This window comes from Micropterus salmoides, unplaced genomic scaffold, assembly GCF_014851395.1.
Source record: "Micropterus salmoides isolate LMB-PRFRI ecotype aquatic unplaced genomic scaffold, ASM1485139v1 Ms_hic_scaffold_2, whole genome shotgun sequence".
Classification (NCBI taxonomy): Eukaryota; Metazoa; Chordata; class Actinopteri; order Centrarchiformes; family Centrarchidae; genus Micropterus; species Micropterus salmoides.
Window position 1 is genome coordinate 30,390,439 of NW_024041150.1, and position 26,167 is coordinate 30,416,605.

General features: G+C 40.2%; 2 protein-coding genes across 2 annotated transcripts; one reads left to right on the top strand and one right to left on the bottom strand.

Annotated features, from left to right (window-relative positions):
* Positions 1–176: 176 nt before the first annotated feature.
* LOC119913305 (immune-associated nucleotide-binding protein 9-like) lies at positions 177–9,086 on the top strand. Its single transcript, XM_038732706.1, has 4 exons — positions 177–291; positions 2,465–2,897; positions 3,250–3,306; positions 6,772–9,086. Exons 2-4 carry the CDS (start codon positions 2,681–2,683, stop codon positions 8,154–8,156), a joined length of 1,659 nt encoding a protein of 552 aa, XP_038588634.1. The 5' UTR covers positions 177–291; positions 2,465–2,680; the 3' UTR covers positions 8,157–9,086.
* Positions 9,087–15,595: 6,509 nt separating this feature from the next.
* LOC119911920 (protein mono-ADP-ribosyltransferase PARP14-like) lies at positions 15,596–25,853 on the bottom strand. Its single transcript, XM_038730898.1, is given in 8 exon segments — positions 15,596–17,460; positions 18,164–18,233; positions 18,490–18,714; positions 18,849–19,085; positions 19,882–21,816; positions 21,818–21,949; positions 22,107–22,253; positions 25,845–25,853. Coding segments are annotated over 8 exon segments (3,786 nt in total). The 3' UTR covers positions 15,596–16,429.
* Between the last annotated feature and the right edge of the window lie 314 nt (positions 25,854–26,167).

Genomic DNA, 26,167 nt, shown 5'->3' on the forward strand with positions numbered 1-26,167 from the left:
AGTTTACAGGTGCTGCACTTAGATGGGTGCCAATAGGTCTTTTTTTAACAGAATGTTATGATCTCTAATTAAAAGTTGCTCCTGGGTAGATCCTATTTGTCGTATTGTGGCAGATCTGTGAAAAGCCTACCAGCCCACCTCAAGCCCTGCCCCCACAATTCAAATATCAAGTGAAAGTGAAATTAGAATAAAACAGCGTAGGTGGACAGGAGGAACAACACACAGGGTGGCTCTCTGAAAGATACAAATGGTGTTTACTCTTCACTGATCTTTCTTTTTACAACATAGACGGTAAGTTAAGGTTACATCTTTTACTTACACTTCTCATTGTATTTTAATCTATACTCATTGTATTTTAATCTATACGTATGACGTGTTTTCAGGGGAAAATAATCCTTAGGATCACATGCTGCAGGCTAACTATTGTAAAAAAAATCAGTCTGGGCTATTGTAAATGTGGCAGCCTAGCACACAGTAGTCTACGCAGAGTGAAAGAGAGTCACATATTTGGTATTTGACTCACTAACCATTGAGTTAATCATACTGGTAACATTTCAGCAGAGTTGTCCCTGTAATTTGTATCTGAGAACTCTTGCTGAGCAACAATGTAATATTTCACTTTTGGTTTTCTCTCTCTTTTAGCCTGCCCCGTTATGTTCATGCTCTCTTTCACTTTCTGTTATTTAAAAAAAAAAAAATCATCCCTTCAACTACTTGACCAATCGGCGCGTGTTGTTTGGGTATAGACATAAATCACCCCAGAAACAAAACATGCATGAATTTATTGTCTGTAAGTGTTAATCTTTGAGGGTGTAGCCCCTGCCCCTGATAAACAACAGATACACATAATTATAATGGTGCTAGCAAGACGTCATTGCCTATTTGTCCCATCACAAAACACAAAGCACATTTGCTTAATGTTTCACCTAAAGGGACAACAGCAGTGCCCTGTTAAACCACCAGTGAACATGCCCAAAGTCACAGCTACGGGGTTTCACTCAGTGACACTCTTGAAAGTGACGGCTTTTAAATCAGTCGTTCTCCCCTTACCTAAACACAGCATGCATCTGTCTTTTCACTGATCGCGATGTAACGTTATATATTTAGGCTACTACTCTAAAAAGTAACAGTGACAGTAAAACTTTCTCATACTGTGATCAGTCCACAGTTCACCTGCGTGCCAACCGTGCAGAGAGAGGTGGAGGGTTTTTTCATGACAAAAAAAAAAAAAAACGTTTCAAAACATACCTCCGCTGTTTTCTCACAAACCTGATAAACAGATAACTTGGACTAAAAGAGGATCCATATGAGGACTTGTTAGTACCGCGCAGAGGGCTCAGCCTGAGAGAGAGAGAGAGAGGGAGAGGGAAAGAGGTGTGTGATTCCCTGTGAACTAACTATTAATAATAACGTTTTTAATTTTAAATTAAACTTAAAAAAGAAAGTTTTCAATCCAATCCCAAAAATGGCTATTACACTACTACACCACCATTAGGCTAAATTTTTCCTGTCGCGCAACCCCTAGAGCAGGGGTATTAAATTTCCCGAAGCAAAGGTCCGGAACATCAAAACGACTAACTTGCGTTATCATTCAGTACCATAGTTGTATCAACATATGTTTTAGTCAACAACTGACTGTCAAATCAAATAATATTTCAAGATTATTTACTGTCAGTTTTCACATCAACTACTCTAATAATAAATTCTAAATTTAAGTAAACTAAATTAAAGTGCCTAATTTTTTTTTTTTTTTTTAGAAAAAATGAAATAAAAAGTGTAGTTTAAAGTGATGAAGTGCAGTCTTAACCAATTTTATACTAAACACTCAACACATCTTATCAAATGAACAGCTGTAATGCCTCCTCTTCTCTTTCATTCCCTCTCATAGAGTTACCACTTTCCTACTTTCTCTTGTTCAGTGAGAAACGTGAGCTCTAGTTTGTCCTGCCAGCTAGCACTGAAGATCTGTGAGATATTCTGGTTTTAAACTTCCGTGGGAGGAATGTAGTCTACATGTAAGAATCTGTACAGTCTTGGTCTCTGGTGAATCTCGCAAGCACCGGACTCGACTCGCAAGCACCGGAATGCACAGATTTGATTGGCTGAGAAGCGTCAAATGAGACGATTGGAGCACATGCGATTGGTCTGTGAGTTTCCTGGGCCGCTAAACCAGTACAGTAAATGCTAGAAAAGCTGCGCAGGTTAAAATAGAAACGCTCCGTCACGAGTTAGTAATTCTCTGTAATAAATCGGCAGTAGGTCGGCGGTCCGAAGAGGACAGCAGCTGGGTCAATATGCGGACCGCGGTCCACCAATTAGTGACCTCTGGTCTAGCCTAAATGTTGAACATAATTCATAATTGTTGTAGTTCTGCCACTACACCATACATTTGTTTTACTGGAATTACTGGAATTATTGGCCTATTGTACAGTATTCATTTTACATTGCCATTTGTTTCCTCTAGTGCTGACAAGATTGAAGAGTTTGTCTGAATAAACATCTGAGCGAACTGGTGAAGAAGTGCGGTGGCCGGTGTCACGTCGTTGTTAATAAATAGGCCTACTGAAGGAATAAAGAAGAACACAACTACAGAAGCAACCAGTTCCAGGTGGCTGAGCAACTCAACACAATAGACGAGACAGCGATAGAAAACAAAGGAAGCAATACCGTCTCTAGGAACATGTGGATCAAGTTGACAGGCCCTGCAGCACAATCCCTTGCAAAAGCTTTCTTAGGGCAAGCTCTCCTACTTCTGCAGGAAAACAAGGGAGCGAAAAGAGGAGCAGAAGAAGAAGACACCACGATAATGGTAACACCTCTGGGACAAGAGGCTGAAAACAAAGTTCTGGAAGTCACTGGAAGAGGAGGAACAACAGCAAGAGTTACAACAGTGTCAGGTAAAAGTCATTATTGGAACAGAAATAACAATGGGAGGATTTTTGTGACATGTTGTCCACAAGTCAAGCAAAATTTGAAGAACAAAAGAGAATTAAAGATATTATAATCCATTAAATATTCTTCTATGTCCTGTATAGGCTATTCAATTAGAAAACACTGCAATAGGAAACAACCAAATACACAATATGAAGCCATAGTCACAGTTATAAACTAATCTTTAGAGCATATTCTGTGTTAGTTGATTTGTCAGTAATGCTTGTAATCCAGTGTTCTCCCATTTCACAGAGATTCTACGTGACATTTATTTAAAACAAGCTGTATTAGTTACTCTTAATCATTTTGTTCTTCTAGTGTCACCAACAAGGACTGACGTTGCCAGAACAGCCCAAGCTGAGAAAAGCATCAAAGGTACATATTTGGAAAAAAAAGATGAATTACTTGCAAGTGAGCAAAAGCAAGTCAGAGCTGGACATACTGAGGAGGCAGGGGTGGGCTGCCCATTAAGACGTTCAGGAATGCGCTGGGTTGTGTGATAAGCCAACAGAGAGTGTAAATGTGACAAAAAGAGAGAGGAGAAAGAAACGTGTGGTGCCAAAAAAATAAGAATTAAGAAAAAATAAATGTTGTCAACTAAATGTGCCTAATTAACTAACTTCTTGGCAGAGAGGTTGCTGTAGCAGGTGAGGCAGGACCCTGCACAGGCAGAAACAGGTGCACGATTAGGAGGCTAATGCATTTATTATATACTGAAATAATTTATATATGCATTAATGAATAGGTATATACATTAGGCTATATATTTATATAGCCTATATTATAAACAACAGTTTGCAATGTTTTATCACACAAAGACAACATCCTTCTGTAAGCAAGGAATCTGTATGTTTTTATGTATATGAGGTGTTAAGGTCAGTGGAGGTGATGAGAGAGACAGGGTGATGATGACCCTAGTCATGTTGACGATGAGGAAGAGAAGGAACAGGAGGAGGATAGGGAGGTCAATGGAACCAGACAAAACAGTGACAGGCACAGGGTGAGTGTGCAGGATTGAGTAGGCAATCATAGATAGAATTAGAAAATGTATTATTGTTAGTCAGATTATTACTGATGTTCTTCTTGGGCATATGTAGCTGTTCAATCAGTAAAAGCACAGGGAAGCTGAGCCAGGGAGAGGCCAACTCTGAACTGAAGATGAGGGATTTGATTTTTATCAAACACACTGCTGTATTGTATGGGAATGCATTAACTATTTTAGCACTCTGATTGACTCAGGCTTGCCTGACCTGGTCTTGTTTAGTATAGTGGTTCCTTGTTTATACAAACTGAAGAGGCAGGTGTCATCCGAAGTTTCTTGAAAGTCTTCATCTGATTCACAGTAGGCTACAACAAAAACACTAACATGTTAAAATAACTCCAAAAAATATTTCTGTCTCAAAGTCCCGGGCTGAATTTCAGTCCCAGTACACCCCTGTGAGGAGGTGTACCACAAAATCCCTCATTAGGGTGCTCATTGTTTTCTAATTGTGTATAGACGCTTTCATCGGACGCTTTGCCAAGGTGATGCGCCCGGCCCAAAGTTAACTTCCATTCTGTTTATGTATTACTGGGGCCTTTCCAAAACTAGACCAAAGTGAGTAAGCCAGTCAAGGCGACCAAAGAGCCTGCATGGAGGGATTCATGTAGGCACAAAAATGACTTCAAAACCTGTGATATCCCATCGCACATGAGAGATGTAACCATATTGCTTAGATTATAAACTCTCTGCAATCTGAAAAAAACTATTTCACCATCCGTGACGCTGCATTGTTGTTTGGCAGGTGAACCTTAGGTGGGCTGATTAAACAGTGAAGATCTGAGTCAGACAAACACACTGAGCCATGAAACTTTTTGTTGCCACAGCCATGCAGCTACCAGAATTACGGTGTTTCTGCTGTTGCTCTACGTCATTAAACCATGCTGCGTGATCATGCGCAGTAGACACTGGAGACGACAGGAAGTAGTTTATTGGTAGTATTTTATTGGTCCAAAACTGGCTTCACTGCTCTCCATTCAAATGAGCGGGGTGACTTCGTCGAGTCTGTCTATGTCTACGGCCCCATCCACACTTCTGCATTTTCGAATTAAAACGGAGACCTTTTGCTACGTTTACCTCTCGTCCAGGCTAAAACGGCGAAAACGAAGACCTAAAACGGAGGACTTTAGAAACGATGACGCAGACGCTCAGCTCTCTAATTGGGTCTTATAAGTCATGCAAAGCGGACACACAGTGCTACTGAGTTTTTGAGTTGGTATTTTTATTAAATTATTCTGTACTGTGCAGATATCACTTAGGCCTATTTGCCTACACTCTAGGCTACTTATTGCCGTTTACTTTGCAACTTTTTTTTTTTTGCCGCCACAGTGGAAAACAGACTGGGATTCAATTACATTCAGTTTGTTGGTGCAAAAAAATCTGGTCTGAGTCTTCGTCTGAATTTCTTTATTCTTTCGCCAAATATTCTATCTAACTACGGAAGAGACCATCTGCTTCATGTGTGCACCGACGGGCATTTTCAGTTGTTTTAATGTAGACAAAGATCACCTCTGATATGCAGCTATCACAGACAGAGATCGCTAATTCTCTGTTTGTCAACTAAAACAGAGTAGTGTGGATTGGGCCTATGGCTAGACCCTCGCCACTTCCACTCCGATACGGAGTGAACTCTGGTTGGAGTCACCCTCACAGCCAAATCGAGCTCCCTAACCCGCGTGCAATTCTGCAGTTAAGGGGAACTTAAGTGAAAGTTAACTTACATTGCTGAGCGACTGATTCTCAGTTTTTTGCACCTCTTACTGCTGTCTGAAACACTTTTTTAGATTTGAAAAAAATATATTTTATTTGTTAAAATGAAAAAAGGGCGATTTCACTTTTTTGAGTAACTACCCCAACACTGTGTACTACTACTGAGATGTATAAAACTGTCATACCAGTTTATGTGTGACCGTGTTACACATAGTTGCAGCTATTTATAAACCCCACATCATTATGTATAAACAATTAGTGGTGATACCTCAATCATTATTAATTAATAGCAGAAAGATGATTAACTCATTGAATTTATAAACATAATTTACAAATTGCCTCACAATTGAGGATAAAATGAAAAGATGCTATTATTTTCCGATGCTTTCGATTCACCCTAATCAGTTAATTTGCACAATACCACCTTTCCTTTAGGCCTGAACACACAGAATAGCAAGCCTTACAAGCCTTTACCGGTAAAATGAACAAGTTCATGCTCTAATAATTATCGATTACTATATATTTAGATACATTTAGACGCACTTCGATACCGGCTGAACACAAATTCACACAGGGCTGGACATACTGAGGAGGTGTACCACAAAAGCCCTCATTCGGGTGCTCATGGTTTTCTCGTGTGCAAAATTGGAAACTCCAGAGAGTTGGGGCCAGATAATATAAAACTCTCTGCAGATTCACTACTTAATGTATGTACCAAGACAGAAATATACATGTACATCATTTTCCTGAGATTTATAAAGCTTTTATACCAATTTATGTGTGACCGTGTTACACATGGTTGCAGCTATTTATAGACTCCACATCATTATGTACGAACCATTGGCTGAGATATCTAATAAATGTCAGAAAGATGATCAGTTAACTAGTAGAGCTTATAAAAAGAATTTACAAATTGCCTTACAAATGAGGACAATGAAAATATGCTTTTATTTTCAGATGCTTTAGATTCACCCTAATCAGTTAATGTGCACAATAACCACCTATTATATCTTTAGATACATCTCGACACACTTTGATACCAGCTGAACACAAATTCACAATGTTCATTTTATGTCATTACTTTCTTCTAGTGCTAAAAGCATACAGGATCGTCCTGCTGGGCAACACTGGAGCTGGGAAAAGCAGCCTAGCAAACACCATATTTGGAGAGGACGTGTTCAAGAGAGAGAATCCCCCCGTCTGTGGAACAAGCGAATGCCGAGCAGAGTCCAAATCTGTTCATGGAAGAAGAATTACTTTGATCGACACTCCCGGTTTCTTTGACACACACAGACCTGAGGAGGACATGAAGCGTCAGATAGTGAGCTGGATCACAGAGTGCACTCCTGGGCCTCATGCTTTTTTCATTGTGCTTCAAGTGGCTAACTCAGAGCAGGACAGGCTTGTCACTAAAATTATTGAACATTTTCCAGAGGAAGCTTTCAAATATGCTGTAGTTGTCTTCACACATGGCGACCAGCTCCCTGAAGGAATGAAAATTGAGGAGTTTGTTCATGAGAATAAATGTCTCGGTGATCTGGTGAAGAAGTGTGGTGGCCGGTGCCACGTTATTGACAATGTAGTCTGGAAGAACAACCAACAGGATGGATACAGGAACAACAACATCCAGGTGGCAGAGCTGCTCAACACAACAGACAAGATAGTGATGGAAAACAAAGGAAGCTGCTACACCAATAAGATGCTACAAGCAGTGAAGAGAGAAATAAAGGAAGGGGGCAACACAACATCAGTGGGAAACATGGCAAAAGGATACACTAGCAATAAGTTTAGTGTATCGAAGAATGTGTGGATTAAATTAACAGGCCCTGCAGCAAAATCATTGGCGGAGGCTTTGTGTGGACCAGCTGCCGTAGTTCTGCAGGAAACTGAAGGAGCAGCAAAAAGAGCAGCAGAAGAAAAAAAAGTAGAGGAGGAAGAAGCAGTTGCAACAGGAACAGCATCAGAAAAAGGAGACATAGTAACAGAAACGGACAAAGAAGCAAAAGAAAAAGCAACAAGAATAGAAAAAGAAGCAGAAAGAGGAGAACGGGGGGCAGGAGGTGGCGGATTTATGAAGTTTATATGTAGTCTACTAGCAGCAGCATATGCAGGTTTATTATTAGCAGTACCAGGTGTAGGTGCACTACTAGCAGCATTAGCAGGTGGAGCAGGAGTAGCAGGTGGTGTAGGTACAGTAGTAGTAGCAGCAGTAGTTGCAGCAGGCACAGCAGTTGTAACAACATTACTCACAACTGGGAGCTTAATAACAGGAGCCGTAGTATGGATACGAAATAAAATATATCAATTCAGAGATTTTTTACTACGACATATTAGAGTCACATTGCTGGTGATTGCCTTCTACTCATTGCTACTATTATCATTTTTTCTGAAAGTACCAATCGTAGGGACCCTGTTCTTATGGTTACTTCTGTTACTATCATTTTTGTTAATAGTGGTATTATTCCTGCTATTATAGAAGTATGTAATGTATGCTTCTCCTTTACGGATGTTGTGATGATCTACCACAGGTAGACAGAGTGTAGAAATTATAGTTCAGCATAAGATTTAACCAATTCATTGTTGTAGTGCCACCACACCAGTTTGTACATTCATAAAGTAGTGTTTTATTATTTTCTTTTTTATATTATAACATTAAGATAGAATGGTGAGGTGAGGGGGAAAGTTTGCAACGGACCTGACTTTGTTAGATCCCAAAACATAAATCTTCAGTGTAATTGGCAGCGACAAGATTACATTTCCTTTACCCACTAAGTGTTGTCTTCACTCACACTGAACACATGTAATAGAAAATCCAAAGCCGTCTAAGCAGACTAGTCACCTATTTCTAAGGAGGTGCATGTCAGCTACACCTTCAGTTACAGTACCATCCATCCATCCATCATCAACCGCTTCTCCTGCGTACAGGCTCGCGCGGGCCTGGAGCTGGGCTCCCAGCTGACATTGGGCAAAAGGTGGGTACACCCTGGACAGGTCAATCCATCGCAGGGCCACACATAGACAAACAGCCAGCCACACTCACATCCGCATGTCTTTGGACGGTGGGAGGAAGCCGGAGCACCCGGAGAAAACATTGTGTATGTGTGTAAAACATGTATTGTACTTGTACAAAGTTGCTACAGCATAATTATTATTTCATTGTAAAATTTTCTAAGAAGTAGATGACTGACCAACAGGATTAATGAAGGAGGGTAGGGAATAGTGCTATACAATAAAGGTTTATTGAAATTGTTTAATGAAATGGCTGACAAATGAAAAATATGTGTATGGAGACTTTGTGACATGTTAGAGGATGATTTTTCTTTTTATTCCTTAATACTTAAAATGTAAAAAACAATAAATCAATGTATTACACACTGTATTAAAGTCCTCTCTGGTAGTTTTTCCATCTTTTCCATTGAAACTTGCTGTAAAACTGAAGACGAAAAAGTCATACTGTAGACCTAACCAAATAAACTCTTTGAGTTTCATCAAGGATTATGACTTAAGCTACTTTCTAAAGATAATATGAACAATTATGTAAAGTGGGTGTATTACTCTGTCTATGAAGACATCAGGCATATAAACAAAACCATAAAAGACTCTCTGAGCACTGTAAATACAGGAAGTGCAGCACCTGCCCACTAGAGCAGTTTAATATATTGGTTTAGGGGAATGACATTTAGTGGTGTTTATATGTATGGGATAAAATATGATATGTAGGTTAATATATATATTTTTTTTTTAACATGGAGTCAAACATAAATAAGGAGCCACTAACAGAATGTCACATGATTTCATATGATTTAGGTCATCATTGAAATGTTACCTTTCACATTACCTGATGAAAAAAACATAAACATAATAGTCAATACATGAGGAAGTCTATTTTAAAAATCATTTTTTTATGTACGTAGTTGCTCCCTGAAATGTATTATTTTACATTTTATTCTGGACAGTTTTGGAGGTTTCCAACAATAGCATTATGCAGCTGAGGTTTTTATTGTGTATTGAGTAAACTCAGAACCACTGACCACATTTCCATGTATGAATCCATTCTGACCCAGAAAAATAAGGTTTCTTTTAACAAATGATTATTTTTATGACAAGATTAGATAAGTGATACCAGACGATCAGAAGCCATAAATCATCCAAATTCATCAGTACCTTGATCTGACCATCATGTGAAGAACTGCAAGAGCATGGAGGCTGAAAACAAACACAACTGTGAAAAAAACATACCTAGAGCTTCAGTGGGTTAGCTGTTCTTTCAAGCTATTGAAGAGACTGAAATGTTGAGCATAATTCACATGTTGCTGAGAGGCAGAAAAACAAAAAATAATGTATTATATTTTCTGTATTGTTTAAATAGTATGTAGTATGTATCTTTATTATTGTCACACACTGTTTTGAACACTCTAAAAAGTAATTCAGGGGATCTGTTACCACCACTTGATTACTTGCATAGCTGCAAGATAAAAAATCTAATTTATTTTTATATACATTCTAAGTTGCAAACATTATTTTTCTGTTTTTTAGAGTTCTGTTCAAATAATAATGTTACTAACTATAAAATTGGCTTGATAACTTAATTTCTCTTCATCTTGACTTCAGGATTTCAAGTCCCCTCCTCTACCCACTTAGGATGCTTAGACAAATAACACAGTAAGACTGTGTGTTAGCAGACGTGTAAATGTAAATGCTCCCAGGGGCGTAGGTGTAGCCAGTGCAGACAGTGCAGCTGCACTGGAACCCAGACTGTACTGGGAGTACTTCACGGGTTGGAGCGGCCCGGTTGTTCTATGACAGTTACAAGTTAAAAATAAATCAAATTCACCCATCAGTTTTTCCTTTTTCACTTCATAACATAATGCTAATTGCTGATCAAGTGCTATATATAACATCATATGTGCATGTGCCTCTTTGACCGTGGTGTCACATGCCACGGACTTATGTGTGTAAAACTACAGACTGCAGTCAGTAGTTTTACACACACAAGTCTGTAGCAAGCAGTATGCTAAGGTATACGGTGAATTATAAAAAAAACAGATTCCACAGTTTCAACAGAATAATTTTAGTCTTATTTTCTTTGGTATTCGTGTCACACAGCTACATATGCAGTGATGATTGCTGGGTAATATGTAAATGACTACACAATCTACCCAATTTCTTTTTGATCATGTGACAAGACGACAGGACTAGGATGTGATCGGCGGCACCGATGTGATATGATGTTGGTATGTTTATATTATGTTCGTATTATGTTTGTATTATGTTCATGTTTGTATAGTCATGTTTTTATAGGTCTGGTGAGACCAAAGACAATTTTCCAGCCTTGGCTGGACAATAAAATGGTATTCTATTCTATTCTAGCAAAATCTAGCCAGTAGACTAACAGACCACACGTGCAAGCTGAAAGTCGATGCTATTCACACATAAAAGTAGTTTCAAGGAGAGACAGGAGAGAAAAGAACAGGAGGAGAGGGTCGCAAAGCACCCAAATTACACTGTTTTGGATTACTGCAGACATTGTCAAAGATCTCGCTCAATGCAGGCTCGTCAAATGCCATTCAAATAGGTGAGTAAATTTACAAGTACTTTTTCAGCTTGAATGTGGTGTGGCTGCTGTGCCGCTGATTTAAAGGCTGTTATCATTTCGTGGTCAGGTCGCCGCTGAGTAGGCCTACCTGTTTAATTGTGTGTGCGCTGTAGCTGGCCTGTTTCCAGAACATGGTGTTGTTTTATAAGTTGGCTACTTTTCTTTCTTATTCACCACCATAATGTCTTGCCTCTCTGTCGAAGAGGAATGTGGTCGTCGTGTATCAGTTGTGGCAAAATGAGGAAATAAGGCACATACATTTGCCAATATAGTTCATTTTAGACACAAACACAGTGTATGTTTACGTGTGCTTCCTAACAGTGGTGTAGCCCAAGGGCCTATCACAACACTGCACTGGGGCCCATTCTTCGACCGCTGAATGTTCCATGTCTTTCTAGTGTTTTCAACCACTTTCACTTTACAATACATCTGCATTCACACACATCTGTAGGGGCAATTCAGGTTCATTATCTTGCCCAACTTTGACATGCAGCCTGGAGGAGAACCGCCAACCTTCTGATTAACAGGCAATCCACTCTACCTCCTGAGCCACAGTCGCCACACAGCCACTGCACTTGTAGGCTGAAGAAACTGGATAAAAAAGGACATTTCATGGTGACATTTTACCATTTCAAAAAATCTATTGTTCATACACATAGATGTCCATGTAGTTCCACTGTAAAGGCAAGTTGCTGTTTGACCAAAACTGTGGACATTTCTGTGAGAGAGATAAAAGTGCTACTGCTTTCTTTTTTGTCTGTCTTGCTCACTTTATTTTATGTCTAAGCAAAACATGCAGAAAGAGATGTTAGATATGACATTAAAAGATTTTGCATTTTGGTTACTATTCTGATACAACTTAAAATTTTAAGGAGCAGTTTGTTGTGGTGGAACCAGTGGAGTATGTGCTCAGTAGGGAGGACAACGAAAGTTTCCAGTATGTTTTATTTATCAGGTAGTGACCCGGAAAGAGATCCAGGATTTCCAGGATTTGATCTTGCATGATGGAGATGCTCAGAGTACTGATGAAACACAGTTCAGGGCATTTTCTAATGGCATCTATTACAAAACAAATGGGTTGTTGTCTGGAGAAGATCCTACCATTGCGATCATTCTCCATCATTGAATATCACTAACACGCTAACATATGTCTGAATTTGCTTTCCAAGGACACAAGGAGTTAAGTTTTCAGAAGCTAGAAAATTACTACCTCGTGACAGAGCGTTTCTGTTTTTGTAACCTGCGCGGCTTTTCTAGCATTTACTGTACTGGCCTAGGAAAGTCACAGACCAATCGCGTGTGCTCTAATCGTCTCATGTGACGCTGCTCACCCAATCAAATCTGTGCATTCCAACAGGCATTGCGAGTCCGCGAGTGCGATACACCGGAGACGTTTTAGAAACACAGGGAGTGAGGAGGCGAATGAGAGAAGAGATTTCACATGGCTTTTAATCAAAAATGTACAGATTTTTTACATGTACATTCCTCCCACGGGCAGTTTAAAACCAGAATATCTCATAGATCTTCAGTGCTAGCTGGCAGGACAAGCTAGAGCTCACGTTTCTCACTGAACAAGAGAAAGTAGGAAAGTGGTAACTCTATGAGAGGGAATGAAAGAGAAGAGGAGGCATTACAGCTGTTCATTTGTTAAGATGTGTTGAGTGTTTAGTATAAAATTGGTTAAGACTGCACTTCATCACTTCAAGCTACACCTTTTCTAAAAAACAATTCCTGAAATTAAGCACTTTTGACCAGTAGTATAAGTTTGGCTTTGCACAGGGTGTAGGGGTGGTTGCGCAACACAAACATTTAAGGCACCTGTGAAAATCATGATATTACATATACATTTATTTGTTTAGCTGACGCTTTTATCCAAAGCGCCTTACAATTTCTATGCATGTCAGAGGTCACACACCTCTGGAGCAACTAGGGGTTACGTGTCTTGCTCAGGGACACGATGGTGGATGGGTCACATTGGGGGATTGAACCCAGGTCTCTCACACCAAAAGCATATTCTTATCCATTGCACCATCGCCTTATAGAGTATGAGGTTCCTTATGCCTCATCAGTATGCTGGGAGAAATATCAAGACGGATTTTAAAGCATATAATGCACAGAATCTTGCTTCCTCTTGTGTTGGTATGACTGCATAATATGGGATGTGGGTGTGTGAGTCTCTGACATGCGGTAACACCTAGTTGTGAAAAGAGGTGTTTGGTGTGTCCCATAGAGGACGGAGGGGGTGTCTTATAGTAAATAATAATGGCAATTAAACTTTCTCAGAACAAGCTGTTTCAAATGCGTGAGTGATTATTTACTTTATTGTTTTTGTTTTAAACTTTCTCAGTTACAAAATGTTACAAATGCATGAGTGATTATTTAGGCTATTCTTTTCATTCTTCTGTGGCTCGTAAGGACAGCAAATGCAATAACCTGCCGCGTTGCCAGAGAGGAGAAAAAGAGCATTTATTTTATTGAAATAACATGGTGACCTACATAGAATGAAAGTAGAAAATAAAAAAAGATACTTAAAATTGTCTAATATTAGGAGATTGGGTGACATCTATCACAGCTTAAATCACATCCTAATGTTGGACAGACAGCTGTTTTATTTTCTTCAACTGTAGCTAAACTGTCTTGTAAATAATAAAGACAATTAAGCTTAGAAGGGAAAAAAAACACTTTCATTTTAGTCCTAACATTATCACAGATGCTAGGCATCCACTGGACACTTTTTCCTATTTAAACAAATAGAATTGTGACTTTGTTTATAATCTAAAATACTGTGTTAATAGCTTACCTCAAAACCATGTGAGTGAAACTTAAAACCTGCGTAATCCGACTAACGCAAACAATGTCTATAAACAATGTAGAGACTTTTGACCCTTGGAATACATAAAATGTAATGTGCAAATGTTTTACTTTTGAAGCAAAAAAATAATAAAATTGTGAAAGGCTACTCTCGGTGTGCTGGGAACTAGCACTGCACTGCTAAACACTTAAGTATATGAAAAAGAAAACAAGAAAAAACTACTGAACATTATTGATGCCTTAATATTATAGATCCAATATTTGTTTTATTTCATTTAGTGCTGGGTAAAAGTTTTATTCGCGATTAATCGCATGATTTTCTTGCAATCTTCTTGCACTTTTAATATAAATTTAATATGCACGCACACACGTGCCGCCTGCTGCCGAAGTTGAATTGTCTTGAACTTTTTGTACGGGACACACAGCACAAATCATTGGAAGAGAGACTGATCCTGCTGTTTGTGAGTTTCTAGAATCTATTACTGTTTAACTAAATAAATATGAGGACATCAACAGGAGGGAATTCGCATGGCAGAGCATCCCCGCAAAACTAGAGGTAGGCCTATCAGGTAAAGTTATGTAGCCTATAATTTTAACTTAAATTAAACAGGTTACAGCTGTGTAGCGCACAGAAGCCGTTGCCATGGTTCCTGTCAATAGAGCGCCTGCTGTTTACTCGCGGAGCGCTGTGTAGCGCACAGAAGCCGTTGCCATGGTTCCTGTCAATAGAGCGCCTGCTGTTTACTCGCGGAGCGCTGTCTTACTTCTCCCACACGCTGCATCCAGCGTAGTCTGCTGAAGCCTCCCTCTGCTGCTTCTTTGGGTGGATGATTTGCAGGCTGATCAACATCCCACCCCTCCTGTGACCCATGGTTTGACTGTATATATATTCAGAGGCAGTAAGCAATGGACTTTCAAAATAATAATAATTAAAAAATAAAACTGTCTTAACGTGCAATAAAATAATTGTCGGTGTTAATTAAGTAATTAATGCGTTAATGCCATAACAACACATTAACGTGCCCAGCCATAATTGTTTTATTTTTTCTAAAATTCTGTTTACACTGTTTGCTCAGTTTTCTAAGGAGCCTATAGCCAATTTCTACTTGAAAAAAAAAAGTAGCTAGAAAAGATGCAGATACGAAACCATGGTTATAAACTTTCCTGTTTCTGCCAGAAAGGCTGGAGCTCGCTGCTTTAGATTTAAACTCTACAACTTGATGATGGGTGTTTGATTCAGCTGTGAATGTGACAACAAACAGTAGGCTGCAAGCCCGATGGAGTATGGAGGTTATGGTTTGAGAAAAGCCCTATATAGCAGAACTGTAACTTGACCTCTGACATCCCTGTGGAAGGCTTGCTGTTGCCCTGCTGATCAGAGCTTGCAGGTGCAGTGTAAAAATACTAGTCAAAACTAGTCAGGACATCCACTCCCCAATAATTAAACAAAATGGACAAAAGAGAAATTATAGCAACAAGTATTGAATGCTTTTATTTTGTTAAAATAGATTTTTAACAAATACACAATGTAAAAATAAGTCAACCAACACCATTAAGTTATGAGTCCATCGCTGTGAGATAACGAAATATTGTTTATGTTGCTTTATTTCCTAAATACATTTATTTTACACATTGCAAATATATAAAGATGACATAAGGCCAGTGTTCTTTGATCAGAAGTAAGTATTTACAAGTAATTTACAAAGGAACAATAACCTTTTTCAGGTCACTGCCCCAAAGATTGTTCCCTGTAGTTAAAGCTGCACTAATACATTTTATTTTATTTTTGCATTTACAATGGATAAAGTGACTATGAGTGATGTGAAAGTCATTGTCGCTCGTAGTATCAAACCCACGAAAATTTATCACCCGACTATTCAGATGTGTGGAGACTTGTTAACTTATTTAAGCTCACTGTTTTGGGTTTCTATCCAGCAAACTCTTATCAATCATTGTTTCCACTTCGGCAAGCGGTTTTTTTCAGCAGAATTCTCTGTACGCTACGTGCTCAGCACCAAACGGCAGACAAAAATAGTGACGAGCTGGTGATCATAGTAGAGCATTTAGCAGCTACAGAGCAGATAATTAAACCTGTAGTTAGTGGAGCCAAAAGCAGAGATAAAAGGAGAGTGAATGTTGGATAAACATGACCGCCGGGTGGCCAGAAACATAACTCCAAATGAATGCCAATGCTGCTCTATAACTGCTAGATATGTAAATAGGTTACTGTAGCACAACAACTTATAAAAAATAATAGGTGCCTTTGACTTCATCAGTCAAAAGTACCTGTTAAGTCTTCATGTCTTCATGTTGTTCCGCTGCCCCCAGGTGGCAAAACAAAGCTAAATCAGCTTAAGTGTATCTTTTCTTTTGTCCATGACAGCCTTAGCTGCCTTCTGTGCTGCCTCCAATGGTGTTTTTGCTCCCTCAGTTGCATTGTGTCCAATCATACCACCCATTACTCCTCCTGTTGCAGCCAAGCCTGCTGTTGACACACCTACCACCACTCCTCCCACTGCTGGAAGTGTCATTATTCCTTTAAAGTTAGTTATAACTGTGAAAACTAACCGGACCATGGCTGCCACACCAAAAAAAGCTCCAAACACTGCTCCTGTTGCAGTACCTGCAAGTTGGATCAGAAACCTCTCGGACACTCTGGTTTTAGCCTGTTTTCTGATCTCTTCCACTGGCAGGTTTCCTGATGACTGTCTAATGTTCTCTTCCTCTCTCAGTATTTCTTTCTCTACTGTTTCAAACATCATATTGGTGTAGCAGCCCCCATTGTTTTCCATCACCATCTTGTCTATTGTGTTGAGTAGGTCCTCCACCTGGAACTGGTTACTCCTGTAGTTGTTCTGCTGTTTGTTCTTCCAGTATTTATTATCAATGACGTGGCACCGGCCTCCACACCTCTTCACCAGGTCACTCAGATTCTTATTCTGATTGACAAACTCTTCAATTTTCATCCCTTTACGGAGCTGGTCACCATGAGTGAAGACAATGACAGCATATTTTAGAGCATCTTCAGAGAAATATTGACATATTTTGTTGATGACAGCCTGCTCCTGCTCTGTGAATTTCTCCACTTTCAGCACAATGAGAAAAGCATGAGGCCCAGGAGCGCACTCTGTGATACAGCTCACTATCTCAGGCTTCATGTCGTCCTCAGACCTTTCTGCATCAAAGAAACCAGGAGTGTCGATCAAAGTGACGCTTCTTCCATTGACAGATTTGGTTTCAGATTGACATGTTCTTGTTCCAGAGTTGGGTGAATGGTTTGTGGTGAATAATTTCTCTCCAAATATGGTGTTAGCTAGGTTGCTTTTCCCAGATCCAGTTTTTCCCAGCAGGACAATCCTCTTTGTAGTTGACACTACAAGAGAACAATGACAAGGGGAAATCTCAATGGCTAATTTGGATGAAAATAAACAATAAACCATGTCCATATAAATCTGTGACATGGTGAGTTACAGCAGTCACATACATTTCATAACACTGACAGATCACCTGAATTGTTCCAGTAAAGAAAGCTTCTGCTATTCACCCAAGTAGTGGTGTGCAATATTATGATATTAAATTGTAAAATATTAAAATGTGTCCACAATCTGCCTTTTCAGAGAGATCGTTAGTATTGCGCTACAGTGCACAATCAGTTTAGTTCTATGGCTCATACACGCAGTTGACAGCTGCTCTGTCAACATCGCACGTCAGCTGCCTCGCTGCCTCGAGGAATCAGTTCTTTGCTGTTTGAATGAATCATTATTCAACATTGTAAACGATTAATAAAGTAGTGTTATATTTATCTTTTGAAATGAAATTGAATTGTGATAAGATCAAGATCATGATCGTGATCCTGCCTGAAATAAATCGTGACATGATATTTTTGCCATATCGCCCACCCCTACACCCAATCAACAAATACTGTATGCTAGGAGATAATTTACACTTTACTGTATTATAGCCAAATCAAATACATCTGGGTGTAAATAAGTAACATATTAATTTAAAAAGCACAGCAAATGGGTACCACAGGACTGAATTCCGATTATTTTCTGTGATATAATATCTATACCCACCATGGTCGGGTTGGTGAACATCTTTTGTGAATCGTTTGAGTTGTAAAGTTTCCTGGACAGACTTGAAGACCTGTAGAGACAAGGAAGTATTGGGTTTATACCAATTCCATTCCGCATCTTGTGCACAAAATATGTTATACTGTTTAATTACTTCAACACTATTCAACCATGAGATTTACATGTAATAATTTTGAATAGATTTGCCATTTATAAAATTGTGTTATTTTTGAGTGCTGGTATCAAGACACACTAATTAAATCACTCTCATTATCATTAGGATCATTATTTGGCCTCTATAAATTTGTGTCTGTGCACATTTTCATTACCTCAACAGACTCTTCATCATTGGGGTGGATGGCGATGCGGACCATGAATGGTGTTCTGCCGGCTCGGTTCTGTTCAAACTCATGGACCTCCTCCAGTAGAACCCTGGCTACCACGTTGTCAGGGAAACGCAGAGCAATCACAGCCCCGAGTACGGGGAACGCAACAGATCCAAACCCTCTGTTCTCACAAGAAGTTAGGATTTTGTTGATGCACAGTCTCAGAACCTGGAAAGAATTTAGATATTTTTAAGGTTAGGCATAGGAAACACATTAGTATGGTGTAGAGGACTGGGAAACAGCTTCTGACTCAGTATTCACAAACAAACACAACAAGTTGAGACACTCCTCCTCTATTTTACCTGAACTGCAGCCCCATCGTCGTCATCATCCCAGGGAACAAGGCTGGGGAAGAACACTGCATTAGATGGAAGTCCAGGCAAACCCTCTACCAGGACTGTGTCACCAGGCATCATTTCTTCTTCTGCTTCCTTTCTAAACATTGCTGTCAGCTGGGGTCCAACTATTTTGAACAAAGTGTTTCCAACACGGGTAGTGAGAGGATCATGGCCAACCATGGGCGATACCAGAGCATCCACCTGGGAGGAGAGCAGGTGATGTGATGGTGTTTGAACAATCCACAGATTTTTCAACTTATCTCTATACTTACTATTAGGGCTGTCCGATATGACGATATACTGTATACTGTCTTTTTAGCCATGTGTATTAGGGAACGTTTAATGACTTGCCCACGGATATGCAGCTTACTTTCTAGTCTCACCAAGACATGCTGTTGTGAGGTTAGCTATAGCTGCAGGTAAGTTGTGAGTATCGCAGTCTGGAGCTTCTGTGTTCCTCTGGAACCGTCTCGTCCTCTCATGTTAGCTTTGCAGCAGCACGTAGCGACAATTTGCTAACCCACAACTTAGATAACATCAGTGAAATTTCTTGCTGTGCCGTTGTTCACTCTATATGATAGTACTTGTCATGGTATTGGATTTCTTAATCTGAATCCAGAATCACATTCGCACCTTTATGATGCAGAGAAATATCATGAGCTACTGTTGGACATTCCAGCAGTAGGTATTCCAATTGTAGGATTGGATTTGTGCACATATAACACAAGTTGAACACAAGCTGTTGTGTGGCCTGTGTAGATACCAGGATAATTTCAAATAGAAGCATATCTGATGTACCTGAGATGGGTGACTGAAAAAAATGCTGTGTACACATTTATAATACCATGCCTGTCATGGAAAAGCATTCATGCAGGTATCCAAAACAGGAGTCGTGCTATTAAGAGTTGTTATTATCCTCCAATATAATCACTGATACAATATGAAAATCTCTAGTCTGAACAGGTTTAATCCATTTTCTCTTAAAAACGTTTCTCACCTGCTGGGTCTCGATGGTTCCCTGAATGATCTCCACACGGACACCATCTCCAGGAGCTCCAGCTGTGGCTCCTATTGCAGTGTTTTGGGCAGTATTGATCTGGAACCCCACATCACTTGGTTGGTTTCCAGGACTTATCTCTTGGAGAAGCCTGTCACATGCTTCCTGCATGGCCCGCACCACCTCTCCTCTGTTATCAATCAGGATGATTCTGCTCAGACTTCGCCCTCCCTGACTGCCAAACTCCTTAACAGCAGTCACGATAGCCTCAGAACACACAGTGACAGGAACACCAAACACACCTGAGCTGATACAGGGCATGGCTATAGACTCAAACTCCATCATTTCTGCTAAATTCAGAGCAGAATGGACAGTTTTTTCTAATAACAACCTTTCTTTGCCACCTGATTCTCCACCTACAGGCCCAACGGCATGCAGCAGCTTCTTGCAGTTTAAGTTCCCCCCTGTGGTCACTACAACTTCACCTGTAGGAATTTTCCCAGTCTGCTTTACTATAGCGCTGCTCTCTTTCTGAACCTGAGGGCCACCTGCTTTACTCAGTGCAGCAGCAACACCGCCACAGTGTTTCAGGTCTCCATTGGCAGCGTTCACCAGGGCGTCAGCAACCTGTTTGGTGATGTCCCCCTGACACACCAGAACCTTGAGTCCATCACGAAGGCTGTAGCTAGCAACTAGGGTGTTAACTTCACTTAAACTCAAAGATGCCAAATTCTGTGTAACACTTACGAGTTTATCTTTCCCAGTGGGAGTACGGATATTTCTTACTGCTCCAGTAGCGCCTTTATCCTGAATAAGGGAGTCCAAAAATGGACCCAAGTTGTTCCTGACCTCAGTCACTTTGCTGGATGGACCTTCCAGCATCACCACAGGCCCAGAGGAAGATGTTAAAGTATGGAGGGTAACCCCTGAATAGTCAAAACCATGCAGCTGCAGCAATTCTGGTAACTCTTGTGCTAACTCTGGGAAAGGGAGATCGACTATGCTTTGCACACAAGACTGGTCCAAAATAAACTGTGTGACAGTTTCACTCAGCTCTTCGACCTCCTTCGTGTGGCCCAGTAGGAACACTGTGCAGTCTGAGCCAAACACAACCTGAGCCCTATGCTGCCCTCGGTTCATCTCATTTGTCTTGGACTTAAGCTTTTCCTGAAGCTCAGATGGCACAGCAGAGCAGTTAGGCACATAGATCTTGACTTCCTTGAATTTTTCTTGCAGTTTTTTCTCTGTCTCATCCAGTTTTCCAGCAGAGTGGCTGAACAAACGCAGCTCTGTGTCTCGTAACTCTACTTCCACCTTGTCACCAAACCCTAAAATGTCACTTAGCACCCCTGGACCTCCATATGCCCTCCTGAGGAAGGCCAAAAAATGTGGGCTCATGTCAGAAACTGTCCTTTCTGACACCAAATTTTCCATATCAGAGATCTGGTCTCCGGCCTTAAGAATCTCCTCAACAGATCCTTCCAAAACTAACTGCCCTGCATCTCCCTGTGTGACCTTCACACCTGGAAAATCTCGTCCCAGACTGTGCTCAATCTCTGTCCAAAGGAGACGGAGTTTGGCTGTGCCAAGTCGGCGAATGCTGGTTTGCTTTTCACTTAAACTTGACCCTTGTTTAACCCGTGAGTGCTCTACATCCATCAACCTGGCCTTCACCTGAGAACGTTTCCCAACAACAACAGCCATCCCAACCTCGCTGTACACCTTCACCTCATCTGTGACCTGACGGGAGCTGCAGGACTGAAGCAAAGATTTAACTTTGTGAGGGTCAACCTCATAGTGGCACAGATATCCATCAAAAACTTTGTCTACTTCAGCTGTCCAGTTTCTAACTTCATCTTCTGCACCAGGTTGAGCTAAGCACCTAACTAAAGCCCTCTCATCCTCTGGGTAAAGCTTGGCAGAGCAGGCCACAAAAAGAGAGTTCTTTCTCTAGTTCTTTCCCAGCGTTGGGGCTTTCCTTTAGGTAACGAAGGAGGTAAAGGTCAAGTTGTAGTTCATAGTTTCCACCACTTGGTGGAGGAGTTGAAGCAGGAATGGACTGTGGGCTCTGTATTGAAAAAAGAGGTCCAAATAATGTTAATTTTATTAAATTGTCTGTTTTTACAGCCTCAGTGGTATTTTATAATTACATTAAATTAAGAACTGTACATGTAAATCAGTGCTTGAATAAACCACCTTAAAAGAATGACAAAGTTTGTGCTAACCTGTACTGGAGCTGTAAAATCAGGACTTGCGGTGGAGGTGGTGATGGGAGAGGAGGGGGGATCCAGGCTGCCTCGTACAGTGAATACCAGACAACCATCTGCAAGCTCCACAACATGCTCAAAATCTCTGCAGGACTGCCTGCTGATCTAAGACAGACAAAGTGACATTAGTTATTGTGAGTTTTAAACAAGAGAATTGCTGCTCTTTGACATTAACCACAGACCGTTTATTACATGTGACTCTTTCTCTCCTTGCTGTCACTTATTGTTTGAAAATAATCAAGGTCATAGGGCAACATTTGGTTAATTTTATATTCTGTATTTCATTTCCCTTTTTATTAATGGCAGTGGGCTAAAATGAACAATTTTACTTTTTATAACAGTGGCTTTAAAGTGCAAACCACGCTTTTTCTGTCTGTGTTGCAGAGATAACACTCAGACCATTTAATTACACACATGTGTGTCAGTGCACAATCCGTACTGCCTGCCTCCCTTCTGCAAATGCGCAAAAGTGGTCAGTCAAAGGTTACAATTAATGGGCCTATTCAAAATAATCCAACTAAATCTTTCAAATCAAGATAACAAAATGTTTTTTTTATCACTAGAGATGAAACAGTTCACTATGATGTCATGGGAATATTCTTAAGAAACGAAAAACCTTATTCAATAGTATATTTTTAAATTCAATCTGACAATGTAGCAACACAGAGGAGGCTAACCCTAGCTGCTATGCACAGCTGTAGGGTTAGCTGGTCAACATGCATACAATCGCTGACTTAGGTTTAGGCACACACCCCTGTGATGGTTAGGGTTAGGGTAAGGGTAAGGGGCTTTGGGGAGCTGTCAATACCTTTTATGCTAAAGTATCTTGCTACCTAGCTAGATATTAGAGTTTCCGGTGTAGACAGGGCATCTCATACAGACTCATCCGGGGGCGTCTCATACAGACGCTGAAGAGTACCTTTTGCATCAAATAACACTTTGTCATCCTTAGTAATTAATTACGAACAGGCACATTTGTGGGAACCTTCTTTGACTGACAGGACCACTTTTGTGCAGGCAGTACGGTTTGGGTACCTACAACGTGTAACTACTTTGTACCACATTTTGAACTGGCTGGCTTAAAAGAGATCTGAGATATGGACAGAAATGTTACAACCATCCCCGGCGCCCCGTTCTTCCCCAAAAATCAGATGGAAGACTAAATCATGCCTACACGTGTGTTGACTCAATAAATCAATGTAGAGCCTATAGTTTCATAATAGTTCAATTGTAAGGCACAGCTTTAACCCATACAAGACAGTTCACAATATAAACCAGCCTACTGAAACATGAACTGCTGAGTTAATGACCTACCTCTCTGGTATTTAAAACTGACGTTGTAGACTTTATCGTTCACACGCCTCAGTGGTCCACAGTCGCCTCCTTTTGAACAGCGGTGAATACAAAAATACCTTTGTATTTTCTTAATCTGGTCCCCAAGCAAGCTGGGACACTCAAAGTAAACGGGATACTGATAAATATCGTCCATTATTTAGTGTGGGTCTGATCCTGCTAGACAAACTGACAGAGCAGAGAAAATGAAAGCGACAAAACAGGAAATCACCTATCACACCAAATAAGGAAATGTAATTTTTTCGTAATTTTTTCACAAATGTTTGGACATTAATTGTGGGCTATTTAACCATGTTTCATAGCTGAGGTCTCAGAGACCACAAACTGAGACAGCAGGTGCTTCCTAAATGTAGCAAATCACTTCCTGCCCTCCATCTGCATTTCGCGACATGGCAACACAGTGACATGGCGTCATATGTTTTAGTGTCTCAGTAGTTTGCAGTGTACACGTTGCTGTGCGTTTGATGTGCAACGTTCACTTGCAGTACTGTGTTGTAGGGGGATGGGGCGGCTCCAGTGTCAGTTAGGGGTTGACCTTTGTGGGAGCTCTCTGCCTGCGGTGTCCCTTTTTAAATTAATTTGTATTTTCAATAAAGGCTATATTCTATAGGCTAATAGACCTACAGGCTATTCCTGTTTATGTGGTGGTATTCTTTTGCCTGTGGCACCGGACCAGACGATCAGACCAGGTAAACTAAAGCAATGGCAGTGTTACGCTGCCTTCAAATATTTAACCATAAAAGGTTATTACAATAGGTTGCATGTAGGCCTATTTCTTGAAAACATTTAACACAGACACAAAGTTTGCCATCTCAAGCAGTGATCATCAACTGGCGGCTCGCGGGCCACCTCCGGTCCGCCAAACCTTCCTATCAGTTGCCAACTGGCCACTGATGAAAGTATTGTAATATTTATATATCTGGGGTATAACAGAAGAAATGCAAGTACTGCTAATGTAAATTGAACATTTCCTACTGCCGGAGTTTTACATCAAAAGCTGCCAAAACTGAAGCACAAGTTGGCTTTTATTACAAAGGAGTCACAGAAAAGTCAGTGAGATTAGCACTGACCGCTGTCATTCATCAAAAATATGTCTACGAAACAAAACAACTGTCATTTTCAACATTTGTTGACAGTGGACCGGTTTGAAATATTGTAGTGAAGCAACAGCCAGGAGCAGACACAGTGAGCTGTTAGATGAAGAGCTGCAGGCTGCACACCTTCACCTTCTCATCCCCAGGTAACCAACTCATTTCACTTATAGACTCACGTCGTGTGCCGCATAAAGTCAGATCATGACTGCTCACATACTTTTGGAAAAAGGTGTCAGGTGTCACATGCACAATATGGTCTCAGATGCATAACTGCGTTAAATCCATAGACTACAAAAAAACTCTGTTTATTGATATTTCCTGTCAATTAGAATTGCAAACTGCAGTTACATTTACAATCACTCCTCAGTGAGCAGCAAAAGTCTGAGCGAATTTTCTAATTAAGTGCTAGTCATCATTATGGATTTACCATATTTTGAGAAGTCTGTTCACAGTCATATATGCAATAAAAAAATAATTAATTCACTAATATTCTAATAAGGAGGGCGGCACGGTGGCCGACCCTAAATTGTCCTTAGGTGTGAGTGTGAGCGTGCGTGGCTGTTCGTCTATGTGTGGCCCTGCGATGGGTTGACACCTGGAGATATCACATGGTTCAGGTAAGCCACCTCCTCTCCAGCCACATCAGCCTTATACAAAAAGACCACGTGACTTGCATAGTTGTATAAAATATACAGTAGTTTTTAATCATGTATAATATGTATTTTTATATCCAGAAACTATGAAAGGAAAAAACAAACTTCTGTGCTCTCTTATTAAAAGTTAAGTTATTAAAAGTTTCAAAAGGTGCATTAAAATGTAAAAAAAACAATACATATTGGGTTCAGTACTATCAACCCTTGTACTGGAACTAATGAGTAAGCTGCAATGAGCAAAAGTTTTAACTCTTAAGTTGGAGTTCCTTTAACTGTCCTTTAATATCCTTCCTTTAAAACAGTAACTTGCAACTACTTTACGATCGCTGTTCGTAGAATAAGCCTCCATCCATAACACATTGTGGCTAAAACTATCTATACAGACACTGATACTATAGGGCTTATAATATCCACCCATTTGCCACAGCGCATTTGGCCCTCTGCAACTATTCTGACGTATTTTCAAGCCTCATGCTCATCTTAACTCCACACCTTTTGCAGATCAAAAATTTGATGATGCATCTTATGGTATCTTTTGACACAACTCCCTGTTGAACTGTACGAAGATGTAGCCAATGGTAACCGTGCATCTGTACATTGGTCATGATCGCATGTTGGACAAAAGCCAGCACTTCATCCAAGTCAGACTGGTTCTTCCTTCTGAACAGACTGAGTCTTCTACAAACTATCTGATTGTTATGTACCAAAATTGCAGTTTTTTTTTGTTACTGAAAGAAAGTCTGAAGCAGAAGTTGTAGTCTAGTAGTAGTTTGAGGTCATCCAAATCTGACATTGCAGGCATTGTTATGAGCAGCACAAGTGATGTAATCTATCTGATCATTTTGAGGGGAGACTTTTGCAGAAGAAGAGGGCAATTCGGTCTCCCTAGGAAAGGATGTAATTTGTGTTTCATCATCCA

Excerpts from the sequence above, each read along its gene's own strand:
- LOC119913305 (XM_038732706.1), top strand. The coding sequence starts at position 2,681 with ATGTGGATCAAGTTGACAGGCCCTGCAGCACAATCCCTTGCAAAAGCT. Across the intron at positions 2,898-3,249 it reads AAGAGTTACAACAGTGTCAG|TGTCACCAACAAGGACTGAC; the intron begins GTAAAAGTCATT and ends TTGTTCTTCTAG. Across the intron at positions 3,307-6,771 it reads AGCTGAGAAAAGCATCAAAG|TGCTAAAAGCATACAGGATC; the intron begins GTACATATTTGG and ends ACTTTCTTCTAG.